The sequence below is a fragment of the Heterocephalus glaber genome, unplaced genomic scaffold (genome assembly GCF_053883595.1).
Source record: "Heterocephalus glaber isolate CG9 unplaced genomic scaffold, H.glaber_assembly_v1.0 deba00001606, whole genome shotgun sequence".
Taxonomy (NCBI): domain Eukaryota; kingdom Metazoa; phylum Chordata; class Mammalia; order Rodentia; family Bathyergidae; genus Heterocephalus; species Heterocephalus glaber.
This window is the reverse complement of record NW_028258377.1, coordinates 18,646,668-18,663,599: the sequence shown is the minus strand read 5'-3', so window position 1 is coordinate 18,663,599 and position 16,932 is coordinate 18,646,668. Positions and strand designations below refer to the sequence as shown.

Genomic DNA, 16,932 nt, shown 5'->3' with positions numbered 1-16,932 from the left:
CAAAATCTGTGGAGATGCTGGAGCTGGGAGCCATGGGGGATATTGGTGTGGCAAAAGTCAGAAGTGAAGAGAGCCTGAGGTAGATTTAAGTAAAAGTTGGGGGCCACCGCTGACAGTTGGATTGGGGTAGTTGGGGCGAAGGACTGAGGTCGGAGGTCAGGACATAACTAGGTGGCAGCGGTTGAAACTCAGCACCAGGACAGTTGATGCTTGGGCCCTTGAAGACCCGCGGCCTCGCGGTCCCGCGCGCGCCGCCTCCTTCGCCCCGCCCCTCCATCCCCGCCCCTGGCTCCTCCCAGAACAGCGCTCAGAACGCGGACGCTGAGTGGCGGCGGCGCTGAGGAGGTAGCGAGTCGGCGGCGTGGGGACCCCGTGGCCCCTGCCTCCCGGGCGTCCCCCAGGGCGCTTTGGCCGGCGGGCCGGCGTCGCCTCCCGGAAAGATGGCGCAGCACTTCCAGGTCAGTGCGCGGTGCGTCGCGGGCCCTCGCTCTGCCGCCCTGGGTTCCGGCGGAGCGCTAGGGTCTGGAGACCGAGGGCAGAGGAAGGCAGCGGAGGCCGCAGGGCCGCGTGCCCGCGCCCCGACACCGAGCTCCAGGGCGCGGGTCCAGGCTGCACACCCCTGGCCGGGGCTGAGCCCGAGGAAGGAGCGGCTGGAGCCTGTGGAAGGAGGAGCGGGCGCCTTTGGCGCGGGGCTGAGCCGGCGACCGGCCGTGCGGGGCCCGCCCTTCCCGGCGCGGCGGCCAGGCAGTTGGGAGCCCGAGACCGGCGGCCGCCGAGCAGAGGAGCAGCCTTCCCGCCTTTCCGCTCCGGACTGTTGACACGGAGCTCGCGAGGCGGTCTGGGGTTCCGGAGGGAGCGGTGGCAGCGGAGGGACTTCAATTGGCCGGAGGCGGCTGGAGCTCTACCTGTAGGGAGTTGCGGAGGAGGAATCCGGGGCTGGGCGAGCGCGGGAGCGCAGGGCTCGAAGGATGGGGCGCGAGCAGCCGGAGGACGGCTCTTGTGTCCCCAGGCAGCTCTGACCACCTTCCTTCAGTTATTCACTCCACAAACATCTGCTGAGCTTCACCACTGTCTGAAATACTGTGCAAAGTTCTGAGACTAAAGGGTGACATCATCTTACTATCCCTGCCCCCATAGCTCAAAGGTAATTAATTACACGTGAAAAATGTTATGGTTGTCAGGGAAGCACAGAAAGGGGGCCAGTCAAGTATGTGAGTTGCGTGAGGAAGGAGTGGAGCAGAGAGCCGCTATGCTTTTCCACGCAGATTGCTTCTCGTTTCCGTTTCTCTACTCTTTAATTGGTTATTTAGTACTTACTGTGCTGGGGAGAGCTCCATGATTTCTTCTCTGAGGAAACTTGCAGTCTAGTGGGCCTGGGAAGAGTCGTAGATATTGGCCAGGTAAAGGGAAATGGAAGACTGTAGAGGCAGGACAGTGTGAGGCAAGGCAAAGACTTGCGAAAGAAGACTGTATACTGCAAAAAATTCTATCTGATTGGAGTATGCAGTTCATAAGAAAGGAAAGAGACCAGGGGAGGCTGTGGATTGCTTACCTTGGAGAGGTAGGCAATTTCAAAATACGGTGACAGTGTATCTGAGTATCACATTCCCTTTGTAGACTTTGGATCCCCTGTGGTCACACTAACTTATTACTTTCTTATTTATTGATTCTTCCAAATGATTTTTTCTTTCCAAGCAACCGCTTTTCTGTCACATAATTGACAGAATCAGGATGTTATAGACCAGGAGATGGTGAGGCCCACACATTACCTTTTGACTTCTACCATTTCTAAAGGTCCCCAGGTCAAAAATAACATTTATTATTGCTTTAGTAAATATACCCTCTGGGAAATTTTCACAGGAAGAATCTCACTGGGAGGATTTATGGATTGTAAATAGGTAATCAGATGTTTGTAGTGTAGGTATCAATCTTGAGGATAACAAGTATGGGGAAACTTTGGAACTTTTTAGATTTGGAAGGATGATACATAATGTATCAGCAAGTCCACAGAGAGTGCTTCAAACTTAGATACAGTTTTGGAAAAATTACATGCTAATGCGAAAACCATCCATCTCGGTTTTCCAAGATGTACTTTACATTGCAATACTATGAATACTTTAAAAGTGGAGTTGAACAAATAAAAGATCAATTGTGGTGACCAGCAAATAATTGAAACTTCCTAGTTTTTTTTTTTTTTTTCCTTATCCTGGCACTGGGGATTGAACCCAGGGCCTTGTGCATGTTAGGCAAGCACTCTACTGTTGAACTATACCCTGAACCCTTTCTAAATTTTTATTTTCAGTCAGGGTCTCACTAAGTTGCCCAGGCTGCTCTTGAACTCACAGCCTTTTGGCCTCAGCCTCCTGAGTAGCTGAGATGGCATGTGCCATCACAGCCAGCCTTGAATTTCTTTCAGCATATTGTACCATGTTGTTAGCCATTTAATTCTAGGAGCATTAATTAATAGTGTTAACTTATACCTAGTATTTTGAGTTTTCATATGCTCTTTGTAGAGTTAAGCTGTACCACTGAGGGTGTGTATATGTATTTTATTCCTTAAAAAGTTTGCATTTGTTATTTTTTACTCCAGGAGACATTGAATCTTACAACAACTGCAGTTGTTCAAGGTTACACAGCCAGAGTAGGTTTAGTAACTTATAAATTCTGTATTCTTTTCACTACCTATATCTAGGATAGCTAGTTAAAAGTTATGTCATGAAGACCACTCATAAAGCAGACTTCTCTAGGGTGAGGTTAGAGCATTGCCCTATTATCTTTTTAATATCATGGTGGTTTTGTGACTCATGACATAAAATGCTTGCAGCCAAAGGTTATCAGTGTGGATGTTCCTGTCTTAACCCTTGCTCTGGCTGCCTAGAGGGCAAGAGGTTGGACACATTCTGTGCACAATGCATTCTAGCTAGAAAATTTTGATTAGGGCATTCTGTTCCAAAAGAGATAATGGATCTGGATTATCTTTGGGGAGGCAGTCCATGTAGAGGAAGAGAGTAATGAAAAAGAACTGGGATCAAGCAAACTATACACACTTAAAGAGAACTGAAGGATTTTGATGATAATCAAGAGATAATATTAGACAAAATTTAATGGACTTGGTTGAATATTTCTGCTCTCAGGATGGTTCTAAAACCAGAGACTGGCCATACTTTTAAATTCCCAGTCAGGCTACCTGCTTTGACCTAGATGTGATTGAAAACTATAATTTTTGAACATAGTGGTAACATGATGAAAAAGCTGTGGGAAAAATTGTTTTGGCAACATAGATTTGAATGAAAGAAACTGTAGAAGATCGATACTGTCTTTTATAATTATCACTAACCTAACAATAATTATTTATAATGTATTGGGGATCTGATGTATAGCAGGCACTGAATTAATCTTTCTTTCCTGTCTTTTTCTCTTTTCAGTCCTCACAATTTTTTTTAGAAGGTAGGTCATTTCTGTCTTCAGTTTCAGCAGTGAAGCTTAGAAAGGTTAAATAATTTTCCCAAGGTCACCGAATAAGTGAATGATAGATTCTAATGCTTGTGTCCACTCCATTGGAGTATTGTTTTTAAAAATCTAACCATGATGCTTTTAAGGTCCCACTGCCCTCTATTCTCATTACTAAAGAACCCCCTGAAGAAATCCAGGATATTGCAGGCCACAGTTAGAAAATATTGTTTGATTGCTTCATTGTCTATTAATAGCATGTGGAGGTGTTGATTCTGAGTCTATATAGAGAAAGAATTGCTAGAATTTAATGACAAATTTAGTATGTACCTAAAGTTAGACTACAATTTAAGAATACAGGTCATAGGACTGTCCTTATACCAACTGAAAGTTCAGGGATTTCCCAAAACCACCCTCAGTTTTGACAGTTTATCAGCAGGATTGCTGAATTCACTGAAAGCTATCAATACTCACAATTTTAGTTCATTATAGGGAAAGCATATAGATTAAAATTGGTAAAAGGAAACAGGGCAGTTAGGGAAGGCTCCAAAACAAAGCGGTTGTTGGCCTCAGGACATGTTATTCTCTCCACATCAATGGATGTCAGTGTGCCCCATGGGTATTGAAAACTAGGGATACTCACCTGAGTTTCAGCACTCAGAGTGTTTATTGTAACTTCATTACTTTGCTAAGAGTGATTGATTGCCTGTGCGGTTGATCTTGATTTCTAGTTCTACCGATACCTTGTGACTCAAAGTCACCACCCTAAAACATATAGTTGATCTTTCTGATATGGCTAGTCCCCAATTTATGCCTATCAGTGTCTCAGTTACTTTCTTATTTCTGGAACAAAATACCTGACCCCATAAGTTAAAGGAGGAAGGTTTATTTTAGCTCACGGTTTGTAGGGGTTTCAGTCTGTAGTTGGCTGGCCCCAAGGCAGGGTTGCACGGCAGAGGGGCATGGCAGAGGAGAAAGAGTCCATGGCAAAGTAGAGCAGGCAGGAGGTAGCAAGCAGCAGCAGCTGCTAGCCTTCCTTTCCCTCTTTATTCTATTCAGGCTACAAGCAAGCCTGTTGATTGGTGCCATTCACACCCAGGATGGTCGTCTGTCTTCAGTAAATCTATTCAACTGTGAAGCATGCCAACCCAGTCAGTGGACTAATTCACTTGTCACACACCTGTAATCCATATTCACATACCGTAGATCCAGCCACCTCCAAAAAGCCTCCCTATGAGCACATGTGGTTTTGAAGGGACGTCTTAGACACAAGCCATAACAATCAGTTATGGCCAGCCTCCTAAACAACACTTCTATCCAGTATGACATAGATTATCTCCTAGAAGCCGAGGGCAAGACCAGACCTCTATTTTGGCAAGACCAGATTTTTTACTTACAGGAAGGACTAAGGAGAGGGAAAAGCAAAAGATAACATCAAGATTGTAAATCTAGATCCTTTGAAACCACTGAAAATGAGGGGGCACTTGAAATAGAAATCTGTGGGAAACACATTCAATTCAGTTTCTCATATTTGGGAGTCATTTTTAACATCTTTCTGGATTTCCAGAAGGAGAACATTTGTAGACACTGAAGATGGTGAACAAAGTTACAGTAGGATTAGGATATCATCTGTAAGTAAATCATGGCTGAGATAAAGGGTGGCAAGATGGCAGATTGTAAGGACTGTTTGGAGCATGTGTTTGTAGTCTGTAGACTTGTATTTGGTGCAGAATTGACCGTTTACATTTGATGTTGAGCAACTTATGTACATTTGAACTGTCAGCTTCAGAATTTTCATCTGTAAAATGATCATACCAACAATATATACTTTGAAGGAGTCTGTTTTTCATGATTGGTTTGAGAAAAGATAGAAATACTTTTGTAAAGTGAAAAGCACTTAAATGTTACCCAGTTTGTCACAGAAGGAAAAGTTCCAAGAGGCTCAATAATAAGGCTTCAGGGATACTCAGAAAAAGGTAGTAGGAAGAGGAAGAAAACTTGTTTGTTGGAAACGAGTAACCACAAAATGAAAGCACTTTCTATTAATAGCAGTTAAGCCTAATTTCTGAAGGCAGGAAAGATAGGGGTAATTGAAAAAACATTTAAGTTCAGTTGAAATGGGATTTTTCTGATTGGTTTGTTTTTATTATTAGAGTGTATATATAATATGTATATATTTCCTGGGACAGAAATCTTTATTTTCTTTTATTGAATATATAAAAACTTAATTGGTGTATAATTGACATAGGGAAATGGATGTATTTAAACTGCAAGGGAATGAGTTTGGCATTATGTATACATCTGTGAAACTCACCAAAATCAAGAAATTGAAAGTATCTACCACCCCCCAAAAGTTTCCTTGTGTTCTTGTGCTCCTTTGTCATTCCTTGTGGCTTCCTCCCTGTTCCCTACTCTTCTGCTGTATCCCCTACCTCCAGCCAGGAAACCACTGACCTGCTTTTTGTTACTAAAGAACCACACACTATACTCTTTTTCTTTGCCTTTTACTCACCATTCTCCTTCTAATAAATATATGTGTGGGCCAGTTAGTTGTATGTCAAGTACAAGGCCAAAAGTATGTCCAAAATAATTAGGAAGATAATCTTTATTTAGACTGCAATCAGGATTATATCATTGTGTACTAGATTATGGAAGTTGGGTGTTGTCTGTTTATATTTGATAGTTACTTTATGGGAGGTATGTGATCTCTAGTTCTCCTTGTTCTGCTTAGTATGGGCTTCTTATGTTGATAGTAAGTCTTATAGAAACTTTAATAACCCAATCCTGATTTGTCAACAAATTGAGACATCTCATGTTAACCATATGTTTAGACATCAGTCTAAGATGCAAATTTATCAGTCAGTTGTGAAAAAAAAAAATCTCCTTGTAGATAGATTCTCTGGAAAATCATGCTAATCAGAAGATTGCTTGATTTGTTAGCCTTGCCTGGATAATACCTTACCACCAGGGTAAGGGTTTTTATGTATGTATCCTTTTCTCTAAAAAGGTTTAATGTACTGGGCATGTGTTTGTTACCATTATAGTGAAATAAAACATTTTTTTCTTTATATCTTTTGTAAAAGGAAGTTCAAACTTTTCCCTTTAATCTTGTACCACTTTTCATTTGTTAATAAATTTGAAATACCTTTGGGAAAAAGGTGTGTTTGCTAATATTGTTGACTTAGATACTATTTAAATATATTTTAGTCTTGTTCTATCTTGAGGTTCATTAAATCAGTATTTAAAAAAGTTTCCACAGTGGTTCTCCTGCCTGCCTCCCAAGCACAAGGTCCCGAGTTCAATCGCCAGTACCCCAAAAAGAAAAGTTTCCAAACTCTCCCAGAACCTGGAGTACTCTACCACTGACTTATGTCTCCAGCCCTTTTAGAACATTTTTTATATTTTGAGACAGAATCTCACTAAATTGCCCAGGCTGGCCTTGAATTTGTGATCCTTTTGCCTCCACCTTCTGAATAGCTGGGATTATAGGTGTGTGCCACCACGCCCAGTTTACTTGATTTCTTTCCCTTTCCCTTTCTTCCTCTCTTCCTCTCTCCCTCTTTCTTTATTAGTTTTATCAGTTTTATAAGGCTCTTGCAACAGACTACCACACTGCATAGCATAAAACGACAGATTTATTCTGTGTTGTTCTAAGGCCAGAAGGTTGAAATCAGAGTGAAGACAGGATTGGTTCCTTCTGGAGGCTCTGAAGGAAAACCATTTTATTCATTTTCCCTACCTTCTGAAGACTTTTTTTTTTGGTACTGGGGATTGAACTTGGGTCCTTGTGCTTTCGGTGGAACCACTGAGCTAAATCCCTAGCCCTGCCTCTGATGACTTTTAACAATCCTTGACAGTCCTTACTTTATGCATCACTCCAACCCCTGCCTCCTTTTTTTTTTTGTTATCTGGGATTGAACTCAGGACCTTGAGCTTTGGAGGCAGGCCAGGCCCTGTGCCACTGGGCTAAATCCCCAGCTCCCTGCCTTCATCTTTGTATGGTCTTATCTCCTGTGTCTCTATGCATCTCAAATTTCCTTCTCTTTTTTTCTTATAAGGATACCAGTAATTGGCTTCAGGGCCCACTGTAAATGGAATCATCTTGAGAGCCTTAATTTAATTAAGAATTTGTAAATACGGTACCTTAGTTCCAAGAAAGGTCACATTTGTAGGTACTGAGAGTTAGTACTTGGACCTTTTAGAGAGATATAATTCAGCCCTTTACAGTGTTGTTATAAGGTAGCAATAATAAACAGTTAACCTTTATAATGTGTACTATATACCAGAAGTTACATGACATTAACTCATTTAATTCTCCAGACAGTCTTGTGAGGCAGACACTACTATTATTCTTTTCTTTTTGCTGCCTTTTGTTTTGTTAAACAGGTCTTGTGAGTATTTCTGGTCTACTTTAAAAAATCTTAAGGCTATATTACATTATTCTGGGTAGCATGAGTTCTAAAATTTTGTCCTTAAAATTTAGTAGATAAAGACTTCTGAAGTTTGTGAAGAGGGAAAGGATAACCCTTTTTTGTATTTCTCACCCTGGAAAAATATGAGAATTCATGAACTATGTATATATTTTCTCTGCATTTTAATATTGTAAACAATATGTAGTGGTAATTTGGGCTTATTGTGACAGTCTGGGTAGAAGGAATGTTTAAAATGTTGAGGTCCTATATTGTGATTAATCTATTTGAAACTTTACTTTTAGACTTTGATTTTCATGCTAGCAGAAAATACCCAAGTCTGGAATGCTGGGCTCTGAGCTGAATAAGAAAGTGGAAAATAACTATGGAGCAGCTAAAGAGGAGAGAGAAGTAAAAGCATATTGAGAGCTATAGGAGAGCTCATTTCAGTGATACTTGTGTATTTCTATTATAAGATGGTACAGTTTATGCATTGAGGGAATGTGTGGACCAGTGTAGCTATAAGGCTGCCACATAAAAATTCAGGCCAAAAAAGTACCAAAATTGGCATTTCTTTAGGATAGGATTTGCCTATCACATATTGAAGTCTGCACCAGTATTTTTGTCCTCTAAGGGATAATTCTCTAATTCTAGCCCAAAATGAAGTAATTTGTTCTAGTAAAATGGCTTTACCAAAAATTCTTTTAAGCTGAGAGGAATACTCATCTCATTTTTTAATTCTTTCAGATTTTTCCTATGTGCTGTATATCTTCAGATGACATTATATTTGTAAACAGAATGAATTAGTCTTTCTGCTAATTAGTTATGATTATATAGAAGCCTATGTACTAATTAGTTATTACATTGCTACAAAGACCATGAGGTCAAAAATCATGACATAGTTCACCTACAGCACTATGCACCATTAGTTTAGAAGCTCCACATCAGTATATATTTATAATTATCAATATTTTTTGTAGATGGAACAATTGAAATTTTTACAATATAAAAAGAATATAAATTGAGTTATCTTCAAAGCATGTATTATTATTTCCCCCACCCATTTCTAACCTCATCTGGTATCTCCTCCTTGCTATCTGTTTACCAGCAACATGACCTTTTAATGCCTTAATATGGCTAAATTCCATTTTATTGCAAGGCCCTAGCAAATGATATTTCTTTGCCTGGACTACCTTCTAGTCTTTTTTTCATTTGGGTCACCCTTTTAGGTTTTAGCATAAATGATACTTCTTCAGGTATACCCTTTCTAACTCCTTGGATTAGGCACATTTCCTCTTTCTGTACTCACATTTCCATTATATAACTAGTGGTTTATAAGTAAGTAATTTGGGAAGTAAGAGATGTGTCTGTTTTGTTTGCCATGGTATCCCCAAGTAAATAGTTGTGACTCAGTAAATATGTATTGAATGAATGTATGCAGACATGATATTTTCATCTCTTATTTTCTGTGGTTAAAATATATATACATCTTTTTTCATTCAAGTAAAATGTTAACTTTTTTCTTCTCAAGAGTTTGGCCGAATTGGAATTGTTATGTACTCATCTCTACGTAGGGACTGATCTTTCACAAAGAATAGAGGCTGAGAAAGCACTCTTGGAACTTATTGACAGCCCAGAATGTCTCAGCAAGTGTCAACTTTTATTAGAACAAGGAACAGTAAGTATTTGATAACATGAAAGATCAGTGTTAATGAACTCCTGTGTATTAGCAGTGATACTAATGCATTTTGCCACTTTTTAAAAAAAACTGTATTATTTCAGTGTCATAGAGATCAATCAGGGAAAGAATTGGAAGTCCAAATAAGCATATTTAGGGAAGACCCAGGAGGTAGAAGTGGGAATTAATTGAAAGAGTTTCTTGATTCTTCTTTGCCTCTTTTTACTTCATATTAGTGGGCAAAAATTCTATTTTAGAAACAGCTTTTTAGAAAACTAGGTGGTAGAGATAGATTATAAACAAAAAACATAAAAAGATTATTCAGAAGAATGCTGACTACCTATTGTCTGTCTTCTAGATAGTTGTAACTATTCATTAAGCTGTCATTTAACATATACTGTACTTAAATATAAAACCAGGCACTATACTGCTGACTTGGTTTATGTGTATGAATGAATGTTGTTCATTGTTTAGTTGCAGGGGCATAGATGTGTAAGTAAAGAGATATGAGATGGTATGGTAAGTACTACAGTAAGACTGTATGATTTAGAGCAGAGTTGGCAAAGTTTTTCTGTAAAGGGCCATTTAGTAAATATTTCAGGTTTTGTGGGCCAAGAGGCAAAATGGAGGCTGTTTTGTAAGTATGTTTATAACTAGAGAGAAAAACAAATGTCCACAAAGTTCTATTGGAAATTCAAAATATAACGATTAAGTATAGTTTTTTGTAATACAGGTCTGTTAATGAAAAGAATAGAACAATTCTGAGGATTTGGGGAATTAATTGGAGTTCAAAGTTTGTGTTTCCTATCAACATGGGTTGCAAGTTTTCATTTTAATGCTGATCTGTAATGAAATTATACATATTTCATCTTTCAAATGTCTTATGTAGATACGTACTGCCAAATACTAATATTAATCTATGAGCATATGATTTTAATTAAGCATATTCATCACTTAGAAGGCATTTATAGAATTCTATTAAATCTTCTCTAGATACTTGCCTTTCAGCATGTCGTTACATTACAGATTAATGACTTCCAATTGAAGATTAGGTGGAATCGCCTCAATTGCGCAGCTAAATGGATTTTGAAATATAGAAATTTCCTTTATACTTGCATCAAGGTCTAAACAGTGCTGCTGGAACTATAGTTGGAAGTCAGAAAATACATTGGAGAGTAGAGATCTCACCACTTGTTTTAACTTTGACAGTATAAGAAATGTTTAAAGCAGCTTGACATTACTTATGATTCAAACAATGTTGGTATTGGAATGACTTTACTGTAACATTAGTCAATTATAGTCATTTTGTATATAAGTAGTACTAAGCACTTTGTGTTTTAGGTAATTTTGTAATTACAGATTGAATTCATTAAGAAGGATTGTCAAGTTTACAGCTAACAGCAATTTCCAAAGCCATTTAGTATTGGAACAATAGAGGCTTGTTCTTTTTATCCAGAAAAATTTTATTTTCAGCCCTGAGCTAAGAGACTTAGTTTTAGCTCTGAGAAGGTATTAAGCCACTGTATGAAAGGTAGAACAGGGCAGGATAATCAGCTTCTGTATCTCACAGAAACTCACAGAACTGAAGATAAGGTAAAAAAAAAAAGAATAAAATTCATTAATAACACCCTTGATTTATTAATTCATGATAGGTTAACATATTTGCTACATAATATCCATTAATGAACAATACTAATTTCTAACAAGCTGTGTAAATTTCTCCACCTAAGCCCTTTTCGGTGTATCTACATATATACATATGTAAAAATATATGTATATATGCTGTAGTTCTGGTGATTGAGCCCAGTGTGTTGTGCATGCTAGGCAAGTGCTCTGTCATTGAGCTACATCCCCATTCCTGCTCCTTATATTTTTTACCACCAGTGCCTAGCAGATTCTACTTCAAGTTATATTGAATTAATTTTTCCTCAATTTGTTTAAAATATTCTGCTTGTAATTCCACACAGCCTATTCACAGAGGGTAATTCCTTAGTTGCCTCATATTCAGCATTGACCTGTACAATAAAATGATAGTAAATATTGGTAACATTAACAGTATGAGCAATATTAGTACCATGTGTCCACTCATTAAAAGCTAAAAATACTCTTTCCAGATCTTTGTCTGTTTTTAAACTGACTTTTGATGTTGCTCCATTGTCATCACTTCTTTGATTTTCTTTTCTTTTTTTTGGTATCGGGGAAAGTTTATTTTCTCTGCACATATAACTTTAGGTGCTACAATAGACTAAGTGGTTTTCCTTGCTTAGCTAACAAATGAGCTACTTGTAAACTTAACTTTGGTTGCAACCTCATTTTATTTTTGTAAAGAAATTCTGCTGTGATGACAGTCTGTTTCAAATTTTCTACCTTTTTATTGTCTTTCTGTGAGTGGAGAATATTGTGATGAGTACTTAGTTTGATAATAAGTATTCTTTTAGGACAGTGATAGTATACTTGCAAAAAAAAAGCACATTGCTTTGCCATCTTATTCAGTACTGTGCTTTAAAAGTTAGACATTTGAAGTCCACTTTTATCTTACTTTGTTTTGATATGATGGCTATACATTGGTAGAAATGAAAAGTACATGTCATGTCAGGGTGATACACATGATATTGTAGGCACTAGGGAGTTGCTACTATAGCACTACTGTTTATGGTGTACCAAACAGCAGTGGGAAGCAGGGAGTTCCACATTTGGTCTGTCTTTTAACTATTCTGTTCTGCCGTCATAGCTTGACAGCAACTGTAGATAGCATGTAAATAAATAGGTGTACCTATGTTTTAATAAACTTTGTAGGTGCTAAAATTTGGATTTTATGTATTTTTTTACATGTCAGAAATATATTTAATTTTCCCCAACTGTTTAAAACTAAAAAAAAAAAAAAGCCATTCTTAGCTCACAGGCAGTGCAAAAACAGGCAGGATTTAGTCCATGGACCATAGTTTACCAACCTCTGGTGTAGAGAGGGGAAAAACCAAAAAAAAGGACTATCTTGGTAACAAATTCCTAGGAGTGGAATGAATACCAACTGAATTTTAAAGGATGAATATGCATTTAGAAAGTTTGAGTATGTGATTCAGCACATTGACGGCCAGAGAGCACAATCAGACACAAGTCTGAGTATTACAGAAGTCAGGGTGGGAATGGCATTTAAAGGAACTGAAAGGTTATCATGCTCAGTAAAGAAAGGGACTAGATGAATTTGAAGAGATAGTGAGAGGCCAGGTTGTACAGAATTGTGTAAACCATGATAATATTTTATCTGAACCTGCTCGTACTCATTTTTTGTTCATTACTTTCTGTTGTTGAGATGGCTATCTCCACCTCCCTCAACTGATGATTGTGTGTGTGTGTGTGTGTGTATACATCTGTATATAGATAACTGAAATATGTTGTGCTCTTTATAAATCTACCAGTTTAGAAAACCAGAAAAATTCTCATGTTTGCTTAGAAAAAGGTTACTAACATATTTTGATTAATCTGATTTTATTTGTGATAATAAATTTAATTATTCTTTCTAGACCTCCTATGCTCAGCTCCTTGCGGCAACATGTCTTTCAAAACTTATCAGCCGAATCAGTCCTTTACCTATTGAACAGAAGATAGATATCAGTAAGTGGTTTATTATGTTTTTTAATAAATTGTGCTTTAAAAATAGTCTTCTCCTTTTACATATACTAAACTATTACCAAGCTTGCAAATTATTTGATTGTGTCATTTTTTTTTTTTGGGTGGGGGGGATACCGGGGATCAAACTCAGTTCCTTCCACTTGTGAGGCAGGCAGTGGAACCACTGAGCTAAATCCCTGGCCCTACGATTGTGTCATTTTTTAATGATAAGTAGTTGTGTCTCATTTAATCATACAGTGAAATAAATGTGATATAAAGAGCAATGTATAATCCAAAAAGTATTTGTTAATTTAATAATAATGTGCACTTTAATGTGTTTAATATTTGCTAAGGTTTGCACTCATTTTATCTTCAAAATAAATTTATTTATTATCCTTATTTTGCGAATGAGGAAATTGGATTTGATAGGCACTGTAAACTGCCCAAGATCAAACAGGTGGGAAATCGTGGAACTGTCTTTCAGACATACTCAGTCTGCCTGAAGTTCATGCTCTTGACATTATCTTAAGTTGATATGCAACTGAGTGACAGGACAATGTCAACTTTACAGCATTTCTCAGGATGCTACATCAGAATCAATTGGGATACAAGTAAAATCAAAAGCAGACTCCCACTTGTTAGGAAGATAATTTGTATATAAACAGTGCTTTGAGGTACAGAATTTGTTTTTCTTTTTTGTGTTCATAATTCAAATTGTTGACTCACTTTTGTTCTTCAGCCTCAAGATAATATAATTTATACTTGTATATCAGAAAAATTTCAATATATATTATGGATCTTTAAGCTCAAATTTGAATGATTAAAATCATACACTATTATGTCATTTGCCTCATATATTTGACTGCTAGTTCCCAAAGTACCTTGTGTCTTAGATACTTCAGAAAACCTAGAGAAGGATTTGATTCATACACATATCAATTTATTTGTTTTAAGAAAGTGAAAGAGAGAAATTCAGTTTTTAAAGTAAGTGTTCAAATAGTAAAAACGTAAGTTGTGTAACTTGTGATATTGTTTATTTGACTTTTATACACATTTTAAATGGACCTAATTTTTTAGAGCACTTTGGGTTCACAGCAACACTGAACAGAAAGTACAAACTTCCTGTATACTTCCTAACTCATGCATAGACTTCTGCACTATCACCATCCTCCTCCAGAGTAGTGTATTTATCACAACTGAATAACCTATATTGGCACATAATTGTTATTCATAGTCTGGAACTTACATTAAGGTTCACTTGTGTTGTTTATTCTATGGATTTTGACAGTGTATAATGACACATCTGCTAATATAATATTTTTTAAGAATTAATTTTATTGGAAATGTGTATATCTTTTTTTTTTGGTACCAGGGATCAGACTCGGGACCTTGGGCTCATGAGGCAGGCGGCGGAACCACTGAGCTAAATCCCCAGCCCTACCAGTATAATATTATACAGAATAATTTTACTGCCTTAAAAATTCCTGCTGGTCTGCCTCTTCTGCTTTCTTCCCCCAACCTCTAATCTTTATAGTTTCTATAGTTTTGCTTTTCCAGAATGGCATAGTTGGAATCCTATAGTATGTAGCCTTTACAGATTGGCTTCTTTCTTTTACTAATGTGCATTTAAGTTTCTTCCATGTCTTTTTATGTTTGATACCCTCATTGTTTTTTAGTTCTGAATAATAATATTTCATTGTGTGGATGTACCACAATTTATCCATTTAAAAAAGACATTTGGTTGCTCCCATGTTTTGACAGTTGTGCGTAAAGCTCCTATAAACATCTATATGCAGTTTTTTTGTTGGGACATAAGTTTCCAATTTCCTTGCATAAATACTAAGAAACATGATTGATGGATCATAAAAGATATTTTACGTTTTTAAGAAACTGTCCAACTGTATTCCAAATTGGCCCCACTATTTTGTATTCCTGCCAGCCAATGAATATGTTTCTGTTGCTCTGTATTCTTCCAACATTTGTTGCCCATATTCTGGATTTTGCCATTTAATTAGGCCTTCTTTTATTTCTTTTATTGTAGTTTTGCCATTTTCAAACATAGGTCTTATTCATATTTTAGTAAATTTATACCTATTTCATTTTTCAGCTGCTATATCAATGATACTGTTTTTTATTTCAAGTTACACTTGGTTATTATTGGTATAAGAATTCAATTAACTCTGGTATAGCAATGTTATATCCTGTAACCATGCTCTGTAATCCCTTATTAGTTCAGAATTTTTGTTATTGTTGATTCTTTTGAATTTTCTATGTGGATAAGCATGTCATATATGAGGAAAGATAGTTTTATTCCTTCCTCTCTAAATCTTAGTTACTTTTCTTATTGTTGAGACAAAATACCCCAAACACCCAAAGTTAAAGGAAGAAAGGTTTATTTTAGCTTACAGTTCGTAGAGGTTTCATTCCATAGTTAGCTGGTTCCACAGCAGGGCAGCATGGCACAGGAGCATCACAGTTCATGCCATGGCAGGCACAAGACAGCAAGCAAGGAATTAGCAAGGAGCAACAAGTGACAGCAGCAGCCCTCTTTCTGTCCTTTATGTTCCATCCAGGCTACCTGCAGGTTGTACTGACACCCAGGGTGAGCCATCCTTAATCCCAGCATCACACACCCCATATCCAGCCACCTCTGAAAACCCTCACCTATGACCGCATGAGGCTTTGGGGGCACGTCTAGGTATATGCTATGACATTCTGCCCTTGGCCCCCTAAGGACTCAGGCACATCTCTTTATGCAAAAGGCATTTAGTCCATCTATGAGGGTTGCCAAAGTCCTAACCATTTCAGCATTTCTTGAAAGTCCAAGTCTAAAGTCTCTTCTGAGATAAATTTAAGGCAAACTCTTAGCTGTGAGCCCCTGTAGAAATGAAAAGAAAATTAAACAAAAATTAAAAATTTTTGAAAATTTTTTGAAATTAAACCTTCAAAAAGGTACAAAGTGAGGGATAGAAATGTTATACTAAATCATGTGCTACTACAGAGAATCACCACCATTGTGAGCCAAATTTGAGTCCTTGTATTGTCAGCTGGCATTAAAGAGTGGCTCATGCTCAAAAGCTCTCATCGAAAAGCACCTTGTGGGGTTCTTTTAAGCATCTCATTTAGTTGGGGAGGGCTCGAGGAGAGGGGGAGTGCAAGCGAAATTTTACAGAAGCAGAACTTTGGTAAGTTAGTGGGGGGTCAGGGGAAGTTTCACATAGTTTAGTTGAAACAAAATATCACACAAGTGTGGAGTGTTCTGTTTACAAGGTTATAAAGTTAAATAGTTGCAGACTACTCTAGCAAATGGGAAAGTCACAAAAATAACATAGTTGCAGATGGCTCTATCAAACAGGATGTGGTGGTCTGTCATGTATTAACTGAGGGGACTCCCAAGGTGGGAAGAGGGAGGTGACGACCCGGAATCACTTGACTTTACACAAATGGAGTCAGGTTGGCTATCACAGAAAGAAATGGGAACAAAGCAAGACCAAAATCCAGCAGGACAAACATTAAATCCCTTAGTTCCATGTCCAGCATCCCCAGCAGTCTGTGGCAATTTGAGAACTCCAAAGAGTTTGAGTGGCTCCACCCCTTCGGAACCACTGGTGGTAGTAGCTTCTAGGGCTTCTCTCTTTGATTGGCCCCTGCACCACATAACCAGGTGCAGTCAGACAGCGACCCCACTTCTCTGGTACTAAAATTGATCAGTCAGTGCTTACTAAAGAAGCAGATTTAATGCAAGATATACAAATACATAAGAATTTACAAGATTGGCTTACAGTG

The 16,932-nt window shown here is 38.1% G+C and overlaps 1 protein-coding gene across 4 annotated transcripts in view; it reads left to right on the top strand.

The window, feature by feature from the left end:
• The first annotated feature begins 303 nt into the window (after positions 1–303).
• The window catches only part of Ranbp17 (RAN binding protein 17), a 348,452-nt gene continuing 331,823 nt past the window's right edge, over positions 304–16,932 (top strand). For 2 of the 4 annotated variants that reach the window (XM_004836388.4, XM_013078434.3), the window contains exons 1-3: positions 304–458; positions 9,391–9,537; positions 13,059–13,149. In XM_004836388.4, coding sequence (XP_004836445.2) covers positions 441–458; positions 9,391–9,537; positions 13,059–13,149 — 256 coding nt within the window. In that variant the 5' untranslated portion in view covers positions 304–440. Of the gene's footprint in view, positions 459–506; positions 1,145–3,441; positions 8,271–9,390; positions 9,538–13,058; positions 13,150–16,932 lie in introns of those variants that run through there. The other 2 variants (XM_021239677.2, XM_087194854.1) reach the window with 2 other exon arrangements.